Source organism: Oncorhynchus mykiss, chromosome 12 (assembly GCF_013265735.2).
Source record: "Oncorhynchus mykiss isolate Arlee chromosome 12, USDA_OmykA_1.1, whole genome shotgun sequence".
NCBI classification, from domain to species: Eukaryota; Metazoa; Chordata; class Actinopteri; order Salmoniformes; family Salmonidae; genus Oncorhynchus; species Oncorhynchus mykiss.
In genome coordinates, this window is record NC_048576.1 from 99079813 (window position 1) to 99093595 (window position 13783).

Below are 13783 nucleotides of genomic sequence, written 5' to 3' on the forward strand. Positions count from 1 at the left end.
AAAACCCTGCTGTAGAAATACATTGAGTACAAAACCCTGCAGTAGAAATACATTGAGTAGAAAACCCTGCTGTAGAAACACCAGGCTATTCTCTGTGCTGTATTGGTTGTCATATCTACTGAATATGAATATTACCTGCTACAGTCAACACACATCTGTAATATACCTTGTGTATTTTCTGTCTGTTTTGAAGGATGCCATCAGCCAACACAATATGAGCTACTGGAAGGCCAGTCAGTACCTTGGAGTGGGCCCAGGTGAGTTAATAGTACTTTATGAATGCTCTATAACACCTTTATGAATACTCTATAAAGACTTTATGAATGCTCTATAAAAACTTTATGAATGCTCTATAAAGACTTTCTGAATGCTCTATAAAGACTTTCTGAATGCTCTGTAACACCTTTATGAATACTCTATAAAGACTTTATGAATGCTCTATAAAAACTTTATGAATGATCTATAAAGACTTTATGAATGCTCTATAAAGACGTTCTGAATGCTCTATAAAGACTTTATGAATGCTCTATAAAGACTTTCTGAATGCTCTGTAACACCATTATGAATGATCCATTATGAATGATCTATAAAGACTTTATGAATGCTCTATAAAGACTTTCTGAATGCTCTAACACCGTTATGAATGCTCTATAAAGACTTTCTGAATGCTCTGTAACACCATTATGAATGCTCTATAAAGACTTTATGAATGCTCTGTAACACCATTATGAATGCTCTATAAAGACTTTATGAATGCTCTGTAACACCATTATGAATGCTCTATAAAGACTTTATGAATGCTCTGTAAAGACGTTATGAATGCTCTGTAAAGACTTTATGAATGCTCTATAAAGCCTTTATCTGTGGTTGTTTATTTGAAGTGGGACTCTTCTGTCTGCCAGGTGCCCATGGTCGCTTCGTCCCCCGTGGAGAGGGGGATGTGTGTCGAGAGGCCCGTACCCAGACTCTGGAGCCTGATGTCTGGTTGAGAGAGGTGCAGCAGAGGAGTCACGGGACTCGACGCAGGATACCCCTCACCCACCTGGCACTGTGAGTCCACTTCTTTCCGCTTCAGGCTGTTTACCTGCACAGTTCACACCGTGCTACTCATTAAAGGGATAGTCCACTTCAGAATAAAACTCCTGTCAATTTGTTAATAATCTAGGATCTCTGAGTGGGTAAGATAACTATTTTCACCATTGATTTGACTTCTAAGTGGTCCGTCTGTACAAACAGAAAATCGTGTCGTGCCACGTCATCGCGATAAGGTTCTCGTCACTGTCGAAAGGGGAATAACAAACTATCACATTTCATAATGCTTTAAAAAAATTGGTAAGTGCACTCCCCATATCAGCCAATAGAAGGTGTGGACAGACTGGTTGACTGTGAGTCAGCTGATCTACTGTCTGCTCTTTAGACTGTTCACCTGCAGAGTTCATTCGGTGCTGCACGTTAATGACCTACATCCAATAATACTCCAGACTCACTCATAGCATGGGATTCTACGCTACAGAAACAGGAAATCCTGCCCTATGGGCCATTCTGCTTCGGACAAGGCTTCCTGTCTCGCAGCATGGCAGATGATATACTGTAGCAACCTGTTAACTTTATTCATCTGATTGCAGATTGGAGGAAGTGTTGGTCATGGGACTGCGTTTGATTGACGGCATCACTCACCAGGTAATCTAGTTTAACCCAGAATACTGACGGCATCACTCACCAGGTAATCTCGGTTAACCCAGAATACTGACGGCATCACTCACCAGGTAATCTAGGTTAACCCACAATACCGACGGCATCACTCACCAGGTAATCTAGATTAACCCAGAATACTGACGGCATCACTCACCAGGTAATCTAGATTAACCCAGAATGCCGACGGCATCACTCACCAGGTAGTCTAGATTAACCCAGAATACCGACGGCATCACTCACCAGGTAATCTAGATTAACCCAGAATACTGACGGCATCACTCACCAGGTAATCTAGATTAACCCACAATACCGACGGCATCACTCACCAGGTAATCTAGATTAACCCAGAATACTGACGGCATCACTCACCAGGTAATCTAGATTAACCCAGAATACCGACGGCATCACTCACCAGGTAATCTAGATTAACCCAGAATACCGACGGCATCACTCACCAGGTAATCTAGATTAACCCACAATACTGACGGCATCACTCACCAGGTAATCTAGATTAACCCAGAATACTGATGGCATCACTCACCAGGTAATCTCGGTTAACCCAGAATACTGACGGCATCACTCACCAGGTAATCTCGGTAAACCCAGAATACTGATGGCATCACTCACCAGGTAATCTAGGCTAACCTAGAATACTGACGACATCACTCACCAGGTAATCTAGGCTAACCCAGAATACTGATGGCATCACTCACCAGGTAATCTAGGCTAACCCAGAATACTGACGGCATCACTCACCAGGTAATCTCGGTTAACCCAGAATACTGATGGCATCACTCACCAGGTAATCTAGGCTAACCTAGAATACTGACGACATCACTCACCAGGTAATCTAGGCTAACCCAGAATACTGACGGCATCACTCACCAGGTAATCTAGGCTAACCCAGAATACTGATGGCATCACTCACCAGGTAATCTAGGCTAACCCAGAATACTGACGGCATCACTCACCAGGTAATCTAGGTTAACCCAGAATACTGATGGCATCACTCACCAGGTAATCTAGGCTAACCCAGAATACTGACGGCATCACTCACCAGGTAATCTAGGCTAACCCAGAATACTGACGGCATCACTCACCAGGTAATCTTGGTTAACCCAGAATACTGACGGCATCACTCACCAGGTAATCTAGGTTAACCCAGAATACTGACGGCATCACTCACCAGGTAATCTAGGCTAAACCCAGAACCAAAAGTCTCACATCATTTGGTCAGATTATGTTTACATTGTCTGTCCACATACTATACAGTATATATATACACACTATATTCTATACCAAGATGAGGTTTCAGCTGTTTCTAGATTCATGGTTTGCATCAATAGGGGCCATCCGTGATTAAAGCATTTTTTAACCTGTTGTGTTCAGTATTTGTATGTTCCACACCATTGTTCTGATTCACCTTACTTCCTGTCTACATCTGTCTCCGTCTCTGATTCACCTTACTTCCTGTCTACATCTGTCTTTGTCTCTGATTCACCTTACTTCCTGTCTACATCTGTCTTTGTCTCTGATTCACCTTACTTCCTGTCTACATCTGTCTTTGTCTCTGATTCACCTTACTTCCTGTCTACATCTGTCTTTGTCTCTGATTCACCTTACTTCCTGTCTACATCTGTCACCGTCTCTGATTCACCTTACTTCCTGTCTACATCTGTCACCGTCTCTGATTCACCTTACTTCCTGTCTACATCTGTCTTTGTCTCTGATTCACCTTACTTCCTGTCTACATCTGTCTTTGTCTCTGATTCACCTTACTTCCTGTCTACATCTGTCTTTGTCTCTGATTCACCTTACTTCCTGTCTACATCTGTCTCGGTCTCTGATTCACCTTACTTCCTGTCTACATCTGTCTTTGTCTCTGATTCACCTTACTTCCTGTCTACATCTGTCTCCGTCTCTGATTCACCTTACTTCCTGTCTACATTTGTCTTTGTCTCTGATTCACCTTACTTCCTGTCTACATCTTTCTTTGTCTCCGATTCACCTTACTTCCTGTCTACATCTGTCTTTGTCTCTGATTCACCTTACTTCCTGTCTACATCTGTCTTTGTCTCTGATTCACCTTACTTCCTGTCTACATCTGTCTTTGTCTCTGATTCACCTTACTTCCTGTCTACATCTGTCTTTGTCTCTGATTCACCTTACTTCCTGTCTACATCTGTCTTTGTCTCTGATTCACCTTACTTCCTGTCTACATCTGTCTCCGTCTCTGATTCACCTTACTTCCTGTCTACATCTGTCTCTGATTCATGTTATTTCTGTGGCAGCATTGGCAGTTGTTCAGTCCCAGGGCAGATCTGTACCAGATTCTCAGCTCATCCTCTGAAGTACAAGACCTTCAACAGACAGGCCTCCTAATTCTGGATGACAGGTAACCCAGATCTTCAACAGACAGGCCTCCTAATCCTGGATGACAGGTAACCCAGACCTTCAACAGACAGGCCTCCTAATCCTGGATGACAGGTAACCCAGACCTTCAACAGACAGGCCTCCTAATTCTGGATGACAGGTAACCCAGACCTTCAACAGACAGGCCTCCTAATCCTGGATGACAGGTAACCCAGACCTTCAACAGACAGGCCTCCTAATCCTGGATGACAGGTAACCCAGACCTTCAACAGACAGGCCTCCTAATCCTGGATGACAGGTAACCCAGACCTTCAACAGACAGGTCTTATAATCCTGGATGACAGGTAACCCAGACCTTCAACAGACAGGCCTCCTAATCCTGGATGACAGGTAACCCAGACCTTTATCAGACAGGTCTTATAATCCTGGATGACAGGTAACCCAGACCTTCAACAGACAGGTCTTATAATCCTGGATGACAGGTAACCCAGACCTTCAACAGACAGGCCTCCTAATCCTGGATGACAGGTAACCCAGACCTTCAACAGACAGGTCTTATAATCCTGGATGACAGGTAACCCAGACCTTCAACAGACAGGTCTTATAATCCTGGATGACAGGTAACCCAGACCTTCAACAGACAGGCCTCCTAATCCTGGATGACAGGTAACCCAGACCTTCAACAGACAGGTTTTATAATCCTGGATGACAGGTAACCCAGACCTTCAACAGACAGGCCTCCTAATCCTGGATGGCAGGTAACCCAGACCTTCAACAGACAGGTCTTATAATCCTGGATGACAGGTAACCCAGACCTTCAACAGACAGGCCTCCTAATCCTGGATGACAGGTAACCCAGACCTTCAACAGACAGGTCTTGTAATCCTGGATGGCAGGTAACCCAGACCTTCAACAGACAGGTCTTATAATCCTGGATGACAGGTAAACCAGACCTTCAACAGACAGGTCTTCTAATCCTGGATGACAGGTAACCCAGACCTTCAACAGACAGGTTTTATAATCCTGGATGACAGGTAACCCAGACCTTCAACAGACAGGCCTCCTAATCCTGGATGGCAGGTAACCCAGACCTTCAACAGACAGGCCTCCTAATCCTGGATGACAGGTAACCCAGACCTTCAACAGACAGGCCTCCTAATCCTGGATGACAGGTAACCCAGACCTTCAACAGACAGGCCTCCTAATCCTGGATGACAGGTAACCCAGACCTTCAACAGACAGGCCTCCTAATCCTGGATGGCAGGTAACCCAGACCTTCAACAGACAGGCCTCCTAATCCTGGAAGACAGGTAACCCAGACCTTCAACAGACAGGTCTTATAATCCTGGATGACAGGTAACCCAGACCTTCAATAGACAGGCCTCCTAATCCTGGATGGCAGATAACCCAGACCTTCAACAGACAGGTCTTCTAATCCTGGATGACAGGCAACCCAGACCTTCAACAGACAGGCCTCCTAATCCTGGCTGACAGGTAACCCAGACCTTCAACAGACAGGTCTTGTAATCCTGGATGACAGGTAATCCAGACCTTCAACAGACAGGCCTCCTAATCCTGGATGACAGGTAACCCAGACCTTCAACAGACAGGCCTCCTAATCCTGGATGACAGGTAACCCAGACCTTCAACAGACAGGTCTTATAATCCTGGATGACAGGTAACCCAGACCTTCAACAGACAGGCCTCCTAATCCTGGATGACAGGTAACCCAGACCTACAACAGACAGGCCTCCTAATCCTGGATGACAGGTAACCCAGACCTTCAACAGACAGGCCTCCTAATCCTGGATGACAGGTAACCCAGACCTTCAACAGACAGGTCTTCTAATCCTGGATGACAGGTAACCCAGACCTTCAACAGACAGGTATTCTAAGCCTTATAACTTGTGGTTTGTTTAAAGTGGGACCCAGTAGTTGTATCTCCGTGTCTGTATGAGTCTATTTGAACCAGCTGTGAGGTGGTAGGGGCCGAAACGTGCACCCCTGGGGGTCCCCGGGTCTGAGTTCGGGAAACACTGACGAGCCCTTTTGTCTTGTTTGTAGGGGTCTGCGGTGCTCGTGGCAGGGCCTGGCCTTACTGGACAGCATGTTACCCACTCTGCTGTTGCTGCTGGAGGCCTACATCACCCAGGGGCTCCAGGAGCAGCAGGCCAGGGGCCCCATAGGAGACCAGAGACATGGAGGACAGAGGGTCTCCAAGCCTGGCTGACAGACAGGGGAGATTGACCCAGAGACTGAGCCCGAGACTGACCCGGAGCCCGAGACTGACCCGGAGCCCGAGACTGACCCGGAGCCCGAGACTGACCCGGAGACCGAGACTGACCCGGAGACCGACACTGAGCCCGAGACTGACCCGGAGCCCGAGACTGACCCGGAGCCCGAGACTGACCCGGAGCCCGAGACTGACCCGGAGCCCGAGACTGACCCGGAGACTGAGCCTGACCCGGAGACTGAGCCTGACCCGGAGACTGAGACTGACACTGAGACTGAGCCGGAGACTGAGCCGGAGACTACCCCGGCAGCCACTATGAACTGTAGCTACTGGTCTAATCGACCATCTACACTGATGAAGTAGATTAGCTGCAGTAAGATGACGCTAACCTGCTGTCACCGTGTTCTGATCAGTGACAGGTTAGATGGGCCTGAGATGCTGATAAAGCTCTGTACTTTACAGTTTAACAGGATGCTGTCGGGACTCTGATAAAGCTCTGTACTTTACAGTTTAACAGGATGCTGTTGGGACTCTGATAAAGCTCTGTACTTTACAGTTTAACAGGATGCTGTTGGGACTCTGATAAAGCTCTGTACTTTACAGTTTAACAGGATGCTGTTGGGACTCGGGAAAGGTTCTCCACACCATGTCTTCTATGAACAAATCATTCTGTACCCTTCAATGTAGTAGAGGGAATCTCTCTCTCACACACACATACTCAAACACACACTCACTCACACACACACACTCACACACACTCACACACACTCACACACACTCACACTCACACTCACACTCACACACACACAGTCACACACACACTCACACACACACACTCTCACTCACACACAGACACACACACACACACACGACAAGCAGTTACCAAAAGCAGCAGTTAAATAGGTTGTTTATGAAGGTTAGCGTGCCACGGACTCCAGTTCCTCCACGCTTCTCTAGTTGTCTGTCATCAGAGCTGTAGTGAACCACTGTTATTGTCGAGGTCCCTGGAATGGAGCTCTGCTTCCCCATCATCATAGCGTGAGAAGATGTAGCATGAGCAGGGGGCTGGATCACCTGGCAGAGAGAGAGAGAGAGAGAGGGTGGGTGGGTGTGTGTGTGTATGTTTGGGCAGAGTGATAGTGAGTGTGTGTGTTTGGGCAGAGTGACGTGGTCGTGGTCCCTGTATCTGGCCCAGGTGCAGAGCAGATCCCAGATTAGACAGACGGGCTTAAACCTTCTGTTGTCCATCAGCTGTGATGAAAGTCTTGGTCTGACAGGTACACAACATGTAATGCACCAAGAAGAGTCTGGAGCGTGTTGTTTTAAGCATGAAGACAGCATCACAACACTGTAGACTGGAGCGTATTGTGTTTAAGCCTGAAGACAGCATCACAACACTGTAGACTGGAGCGTGTTGTTTAAGCCTGAAGACAACACTGTAGACTGGAGCGTATTGTTTAAGCATGAAGACAGCATCACAACACTGTAGACTGGAGCGTATTGTTTAAGCCTGAAGACAACACTGTAGACTGGAGCGTATTGTTTAAGCCTGAAGACAGCATCACAACACTGTAGACTGGAGCGTATTGTTTAAGCCTGAAGACAGCATCACAACACTGTAGACTGGAGCGTATTGTTTAAGCCTGAAGACAGCATCACAACACTGTAGACTGGAGCGTATTGTTTAAGCCTGATGACAGCATCACAACACTGTAGACTGGAGCGTATTGTTTAAGCCTGATGACAGCATCACAACACTGTAGTCTGGAGCGTATTGTTTAAGCCTGATGACAGCATCACAACACTGTAGACCGGAGCGTATTGTGGAGGCTTGTTGAGATGGGTCTGTTGACACGCTGGGTGTATTGTAGGTATAGTGTACATGGGTTAATAAGAAGAGCACATTTTATAATAGGATAATTATAACCGATTGCCAAGTAAGATGGACTGTGAAATGCATAGTTGGTTCAATTTCTTACTCAATACAAATGCTTTCTACTATTCATTCTGATATTTATGGTCATTCATGCTCATTAAAGAAATGGTGTACATTCCCTATAAATGTAACTACTTTTGACCTGAGCCCTGACCTGAGCCCTTTGACCCCTGACCTGAGCCCTATGACCCCTGGCCTGAGCCCTATTAGCCCTGACCTGAGCCCTTTGACCCCTGACCTGAGCCCTATTAGCCCTGAGCCCTATGAGCCCTGACCCGAGCCCTGACCTGAGCTCTATGAGCCCTGACCTGAGCCCTATGAGCCCTGACCTGAGCCCTTTGACCCCTGACCTGAGCCCTTTGACCCCTGACCTGAGCCCTATGAGCCCTGACCTGAGCCCTATGAGCCCTGACCTGAGCCCTATGAGCCCTGACCTGAGCCCTATGAGCCCTGACCTGAGCCCTATGAGCCCTGTGAGTCCTGACCTGAGTCCTGACCTGAGTCCTGACCTGAGTCCTGACCTGAGTCCTGACCTGAGTCCTGACCTGAGTCCTGACCTGAGCCCTGACCTGAGCCCTGACCTGAGCCCTGACCTGAGTCCTGACCTGAGTCCTAACCAAAATGAGTGCATTACATAGGGAATAGGATGCCTTTTGGAATGCACACAATATCAACTGTGGCTAGTAGGTTATCATCTCTCCATGTCTCTCTCTCTCTCTCTCTCCATGTCTCTCTCTCCATGTCTCTCTCTCTCTCTCCATGTCGCCCTCCTCTCTCTCTCTCTGTCTCTGTCTCTCTCTCCATGTCAGGACATTAATGTCATGTTAAATGGAGCATGTAGGAATTAGATCTCTCTCTGTCTCTCTGCCTGATATTCTAAACTTGTGTTTTCCCCTGTTCCCTGTGTTGACCTGTATAGAGAAGGGCCCTGTGTTGACCTGTATAGAGAAGGAGACAGGAGAGTGAGAGTGAGGAGAGTGAGGCAGATATATATTATTACTGTGTTAAACCTGGCAGTACTACTGATTTCTCTGAGAGTGAGGCAGATATATATTATTACTGTGTTAAACCTAGCAGTACTACTGATTTCTCTGAGACTGAGGCAGATATATATTATTACTGTGTAAAACCTAGCAGTACTACTGATTTCTCTGAGACTGAGGCAGACCATTTAGCAAAAAAACCATGATTATTTGTCTCTGAAATGAAACAAGTTATTTAAAACTAAACACGTCTGTCATTGAACAACCGCGTGAGTGATTTAGATCGTGAAAAAACACACCAATCTCGTTCAAAATTTCTATAAATAATAAAAGCTAATTTACCAACACTTCTGAAATGGATAGAAGGCGTTTTGGAATGAAACTCTTCAATTACTACGTCACACATTGAGTGTTCAGATTTGTTATTTTGATAAACTGTCTGTTTATTTTTATTCGTTTTTTTATAATGAAAGGACATTCAATGTGGTGAACGTTTGCTTTAGACAAGGGCAGGACAGTAAGCTCTATCATAAAATACATTTATAGAATAACGTTTTGGAAAAATATGTTCTTCTTCGTTGTACTTTCTCGCAATGTTTTCACATTCAGAATGAATGCTTGTGTCTACTTGCCCGCAAAAGGAATTATATGCAGTTTATTGTCTGTCCCAAGGGAGACGTTCGTGTCTCTATTGGAACCGCAGTGCTCACCGTTAACGACATGGTCCCCAGCAGTATTTAATGAGTGCTTCGTGCCGGTTAATGTTTGATACTCCTGTATGAACTTCCGTTTTGGTACGCCCTGTCCATGGTGCTGAAAAACAGAGGATGGATGATATCACATGGACATACTGTAAGCCTGTTGCTTTCAGTATCTGGTAATCAACTTAATAACCCTGTCATTTTATAATGAAGTTGACCTGTAAAAGAACTGTCACTTCCGTGCTGATACTATGGCTGCGTAATTGTGTAATTTCTATGGTTAATTGAGCACGATTAATTCACGTCATGAAGAGCCTTTCCTTGCAATAGAAAGCTCTGGACTGTGTGTTGGGGGGGCACGCACGCACATTGCATTCACTCGGAAATGCTCCACACTCAAAGCATTGCCTTGTGCTTTTTAACAGACAGGAGAGAACTGACGTGCCCACCGGAGAGATGTTATAGAACCTAGCACCCCTGCAGGCTTTTACCACCCACATACTTTCCATGTGAATCTGTCCATAAATGGTAATCCTACGTATTTGATATGAAGCTTTGTAGTTCTGTTGATAGAGAATGGCGCTTGCAACGCCAGGCTAGTTGTTTCTATACCTGGGACCACCCACATGTAACATTTATGCACACATGGATGTAAGTCGCTCTGGATTCCATTTAAAGCGTCTGTTAAATGGAATATATATATATATATATATATAACCAATACCTATAAAGAGTCAATTGTTTGATATCGATCACTTGTGTAAAATTGTCTTTGATGTTTTTTAACTTAGCAGAAGCCCAAAGCGAGATTCAACTAAATGTAAAATGATAGGCTAACTAAAATATCACAACACAACTCATATTAATATGATAATATTTTGTTTTATTATTTCACAGTACACAAATCAAATCTACATTTACACAGTTGGCTCAACTGGTCCAGCCAGTAGCCTAAAGCAGAGTATAACTCTTGACATAGTGGTTATATATTGTAATACTACAATATGTGTATTGTACTGAGAAGTCCCTCAATTCATTGAATTTGACACTTCTCTATGGGTTTGCTCCGTTTAGTGGGGCTGGGGCCCATTACCAGCTGTAGGTCGCTGTTAAAGCTGGGGCGGCGGGCCAGTGGGTAAACCGCACCGCAGGGCGCGTCTGGAACCAACGCACGGCTCCGTCTGCCGCAACGGCTTCTGCTGGTGCTCAGCGCCTGGTAGGTACGTATGGAGATCTCGCGGTGCTGCGACGGACGCGTCTCGGTAGGGAGACCGCCTAGCTTGACAAGGGCTTGGAACATCTCTTCTAGACTGGTACTGTCTTTGGCTGATGTCTCGAAGAGCGCCGTGTCCTCCCCAAGAGCTCGGAACATCTCCGGGCGACTGATGACCCTCTCCGCCTCTAAGTCCACTTTGTTGCCGCATATCACTATGGGAACCCGGGCATTCTCTCTGAGCTTCATCAGCTTGGTCTTGGCTGCTATTATCTCTTTGCGCAGTGTGTACACCTCTTTGAAGGAGTCTCTGTCATCCACACTGAACACCAGGAGAAATATGTCACCTGTTGTAGAGAAGAGTACAGATTTAGTGATTTAATTCAATGCAACAACAAAAAACACTCACACTTATTTCCCAACTCAATGTATTAGATCAAGGCTATGCAAAGGCCAATTCAATGCACACTAAAACACTTTTCATTGTCCAACTCAATTAGATCTATACACGGTCAAAAGCCTATACACTCATAACCTACACACCTGTCAGTATGGACAGCCTCCGTCTGGCGGGGAAGTCTCTCTCCTTCGCTGCGTCCAGGATATCAATCTGATAGGTTTCTCCTCGGATCTGGTACAACTTCCTGTGGAAGTCTTCTGCCGTGGGCTCGTACTGTTCCTCGAACTCGCCGCGCAGGAACCGCCTGAGAATGTTCGTCTTGCCCACTCTGGGCGCGCCGAGTACTACAACGCGTCGGCAGTTACGGGGCTTGGTGAGGCGCATCTCCTCCAGTGGCGCGGTGCATGCAGTCTGGTCCGGGAGGGTCAACGTCGCTAGCGGGTCGAAGGATCTTCTTTTGGGGAACATTTCCGAGGATGTAGGCTGAGTGGTCCCCGTGCTGGAAGACCGGACCACCCTCGTCTTCTTGTCCGTGTGTCTCCAGTGCTCAGTGACCGTTTTAAAGATCCCTTTACTCGCCTTGGTCATGCTCGAGACCTTTTTGTATCGCATGAGGATTGTAGGTGATTGACAGTTGACACCTGTGACTTTGACATTGGGAAGCTGGTTGGAAATCGTTTGTTCAACATTATCGTCCATGTTGAGCTGGATCTGTGGATGCCCGGCAGTTGCACAAGAGCTGAACGTGTCGGCGGTGCCATCAACGGAAAGGTAGATTACTTTCTCTGCTGTGTTCACCTCCATGTTCCTTCCAGGCACGGGGATCATCCGGGGTGTCTGTTGTTACAGGTCTGTTACACCTGTTGCTTCACCATGTGATGCGTTGCAGTGGAGCGTTGCAGTGTGCGGAGAGGAGCGTCGGCGCGGGTATTTATAGAGTATGGCTGGGCAGATTGGTTACTACGTCATTAGAGAGAATCATCACATCGCGTTAACACTCTGCTCCTTTTATGGTAGTTTCATAGAAATAGCTGTAATCATGTGATATCAGTCAAGTGTAGGCTATAGCCTTCCAATTCACATGTCAGGGAAACGAATAGCTAAGGAGGATGGAGCACAGGTCTGTTACACCTGTAACAGAGAGGGAGTACGGCTAGAGATGGAGATGGAGCACAGCTAGAGAGGGAGATGGAGCACAGCTAGAGATGGTGATGGAGCACGGCTAGAGATGGTGATGGAGCACAGCTAGAGATGGTGATGGAGCATGGCTAGAGATGGAGATGGAGCACAGCTAGAGATGGAGCACGGCTAGAGATGGAGCACGGCTAGAGATGGAGATGGAGCACAGCTAGAGATGGAGCACGGCTGGAGATGGAGCACGGCTAGAGATGGAGCACGGCTAGAGATGGAGCACGGCTAGATATGGAGATGGAGCACAGCTAGAGATGGAGCACAGCTAGAGATGGAGCACGGCTAGAGATGGAGATGGAGCACAGCTATAGATGGAGCACGGCTAGAGATGGAGATGGAGCACAGCTAGAGATGGAGCACAGCTAGAGATGGAGCACGGCTAGAGATGGAGCACGGCTAGAGATGGAGATGGAGCACAGCTAGAGATGGAGATGGAGCACAGCTAGAGAGGGAGCACGGCTAGAGATGGAGATATAGCACAGCTAGAGATGGAGCACAGCTAGAGAGGGATCACGGCTAGAGATGGAGCACAGCTAGAGATGGAGCACAGCTAGAGATGGAGATGGAGATGGAGCACAGCTAGAGATGGAGATGGAGCACAGCTAGAGATGGAGCACAGCTAGAGATGGAGATGGAGCACAGCTAGAGATGGAGCACAGCTAGAGATGGAGCACGGCTAGAGATGGAGCACGGATAGAGATGGAGATGGAGCACAGCTAGAGATGGAGCACAGCTAGAGATGGAGCACAGCTAGAGATGGAGCACGGATAGAGATGGAGCACGGATAGAGATGGAGCACGGATAGAGATGGAGCACAGCTAGAGATGGAGATGGAGCACAGCTAGAGATGGAGCACGGCTAGAGATGGAGCACGGATAGAGATGGAGCACAGCTAGAGATGGAGATGGAGCACAGCTAGAGATGGAGCACGGCTAGAGATGGAGCACGGATAGAGATGGAGCACAGCTAGAGATGGAGCACAGCTAGAGATGGAGCACGGCTAGAGATGGAGCACAGCTAGAGATGGAGATGGAGCACGGCTAGAGATGGTGCATGGC

The 13783-nt window shown here is 46.9% G+C and overlaps 2 protein-coding genes across 2 annotated transcripts in view; one reads left to right on the forward strand and one right to left on the reverse strand.

Moving 5' to 3' along the window:
- The window catches only part of LOC110539183 (radical S-adenosyl methionine domain-containing protein 1, mitochondrial-like), a 17305-nt gene extending 8817 nt beyond the window's left edge, over positions 1–8488 (forward strand). Inside the window, exons 6-10 of the mRNA XM_036939475.1 lie at positions 194–257; positions 903–1050; positions 1626–1680; positions 3987–4090; positions 6133–8488. Of these exons, the coding sequence (XP_036795370.1) occupies positions 194–257; positions 903–1050; positions 1626–1680; positions 3987–4090; positions 6133–6298 (537 nt within the window). The 3' untranslated portion in view covers positions 6299–8488. The remainder of the gene's footprint in view (positions 1–193; positions 258–902; positions 1051–1625; positions 1681–3986; positions 4091–6132) is intronic.
- Positions 8489–10808: 2320 nt separating this feature from the next.
- On the reverse strand, positions 10809–12433 carry LOC110538840 (GTP-binding protein Rhes-like). Its single transcript, XM_021625818.2, has 2 exons — positions 11678–12433; positions 10809–11481 (listed from the first exon to the last, which is right to left on the reverse strand). Exons 1-2 carry the CDS (start codon positions 12360–12362, stop codon positions 10955–10957), a joined length of 1212 nt encoding a protein of 403 aa, XP_021481493.2. The 5' UTR covers positions 12363–12433; the 3' UTR covers positions 10809–10954.
- Positions 12434–13783: the final 1350 nt, after the last annotated feature.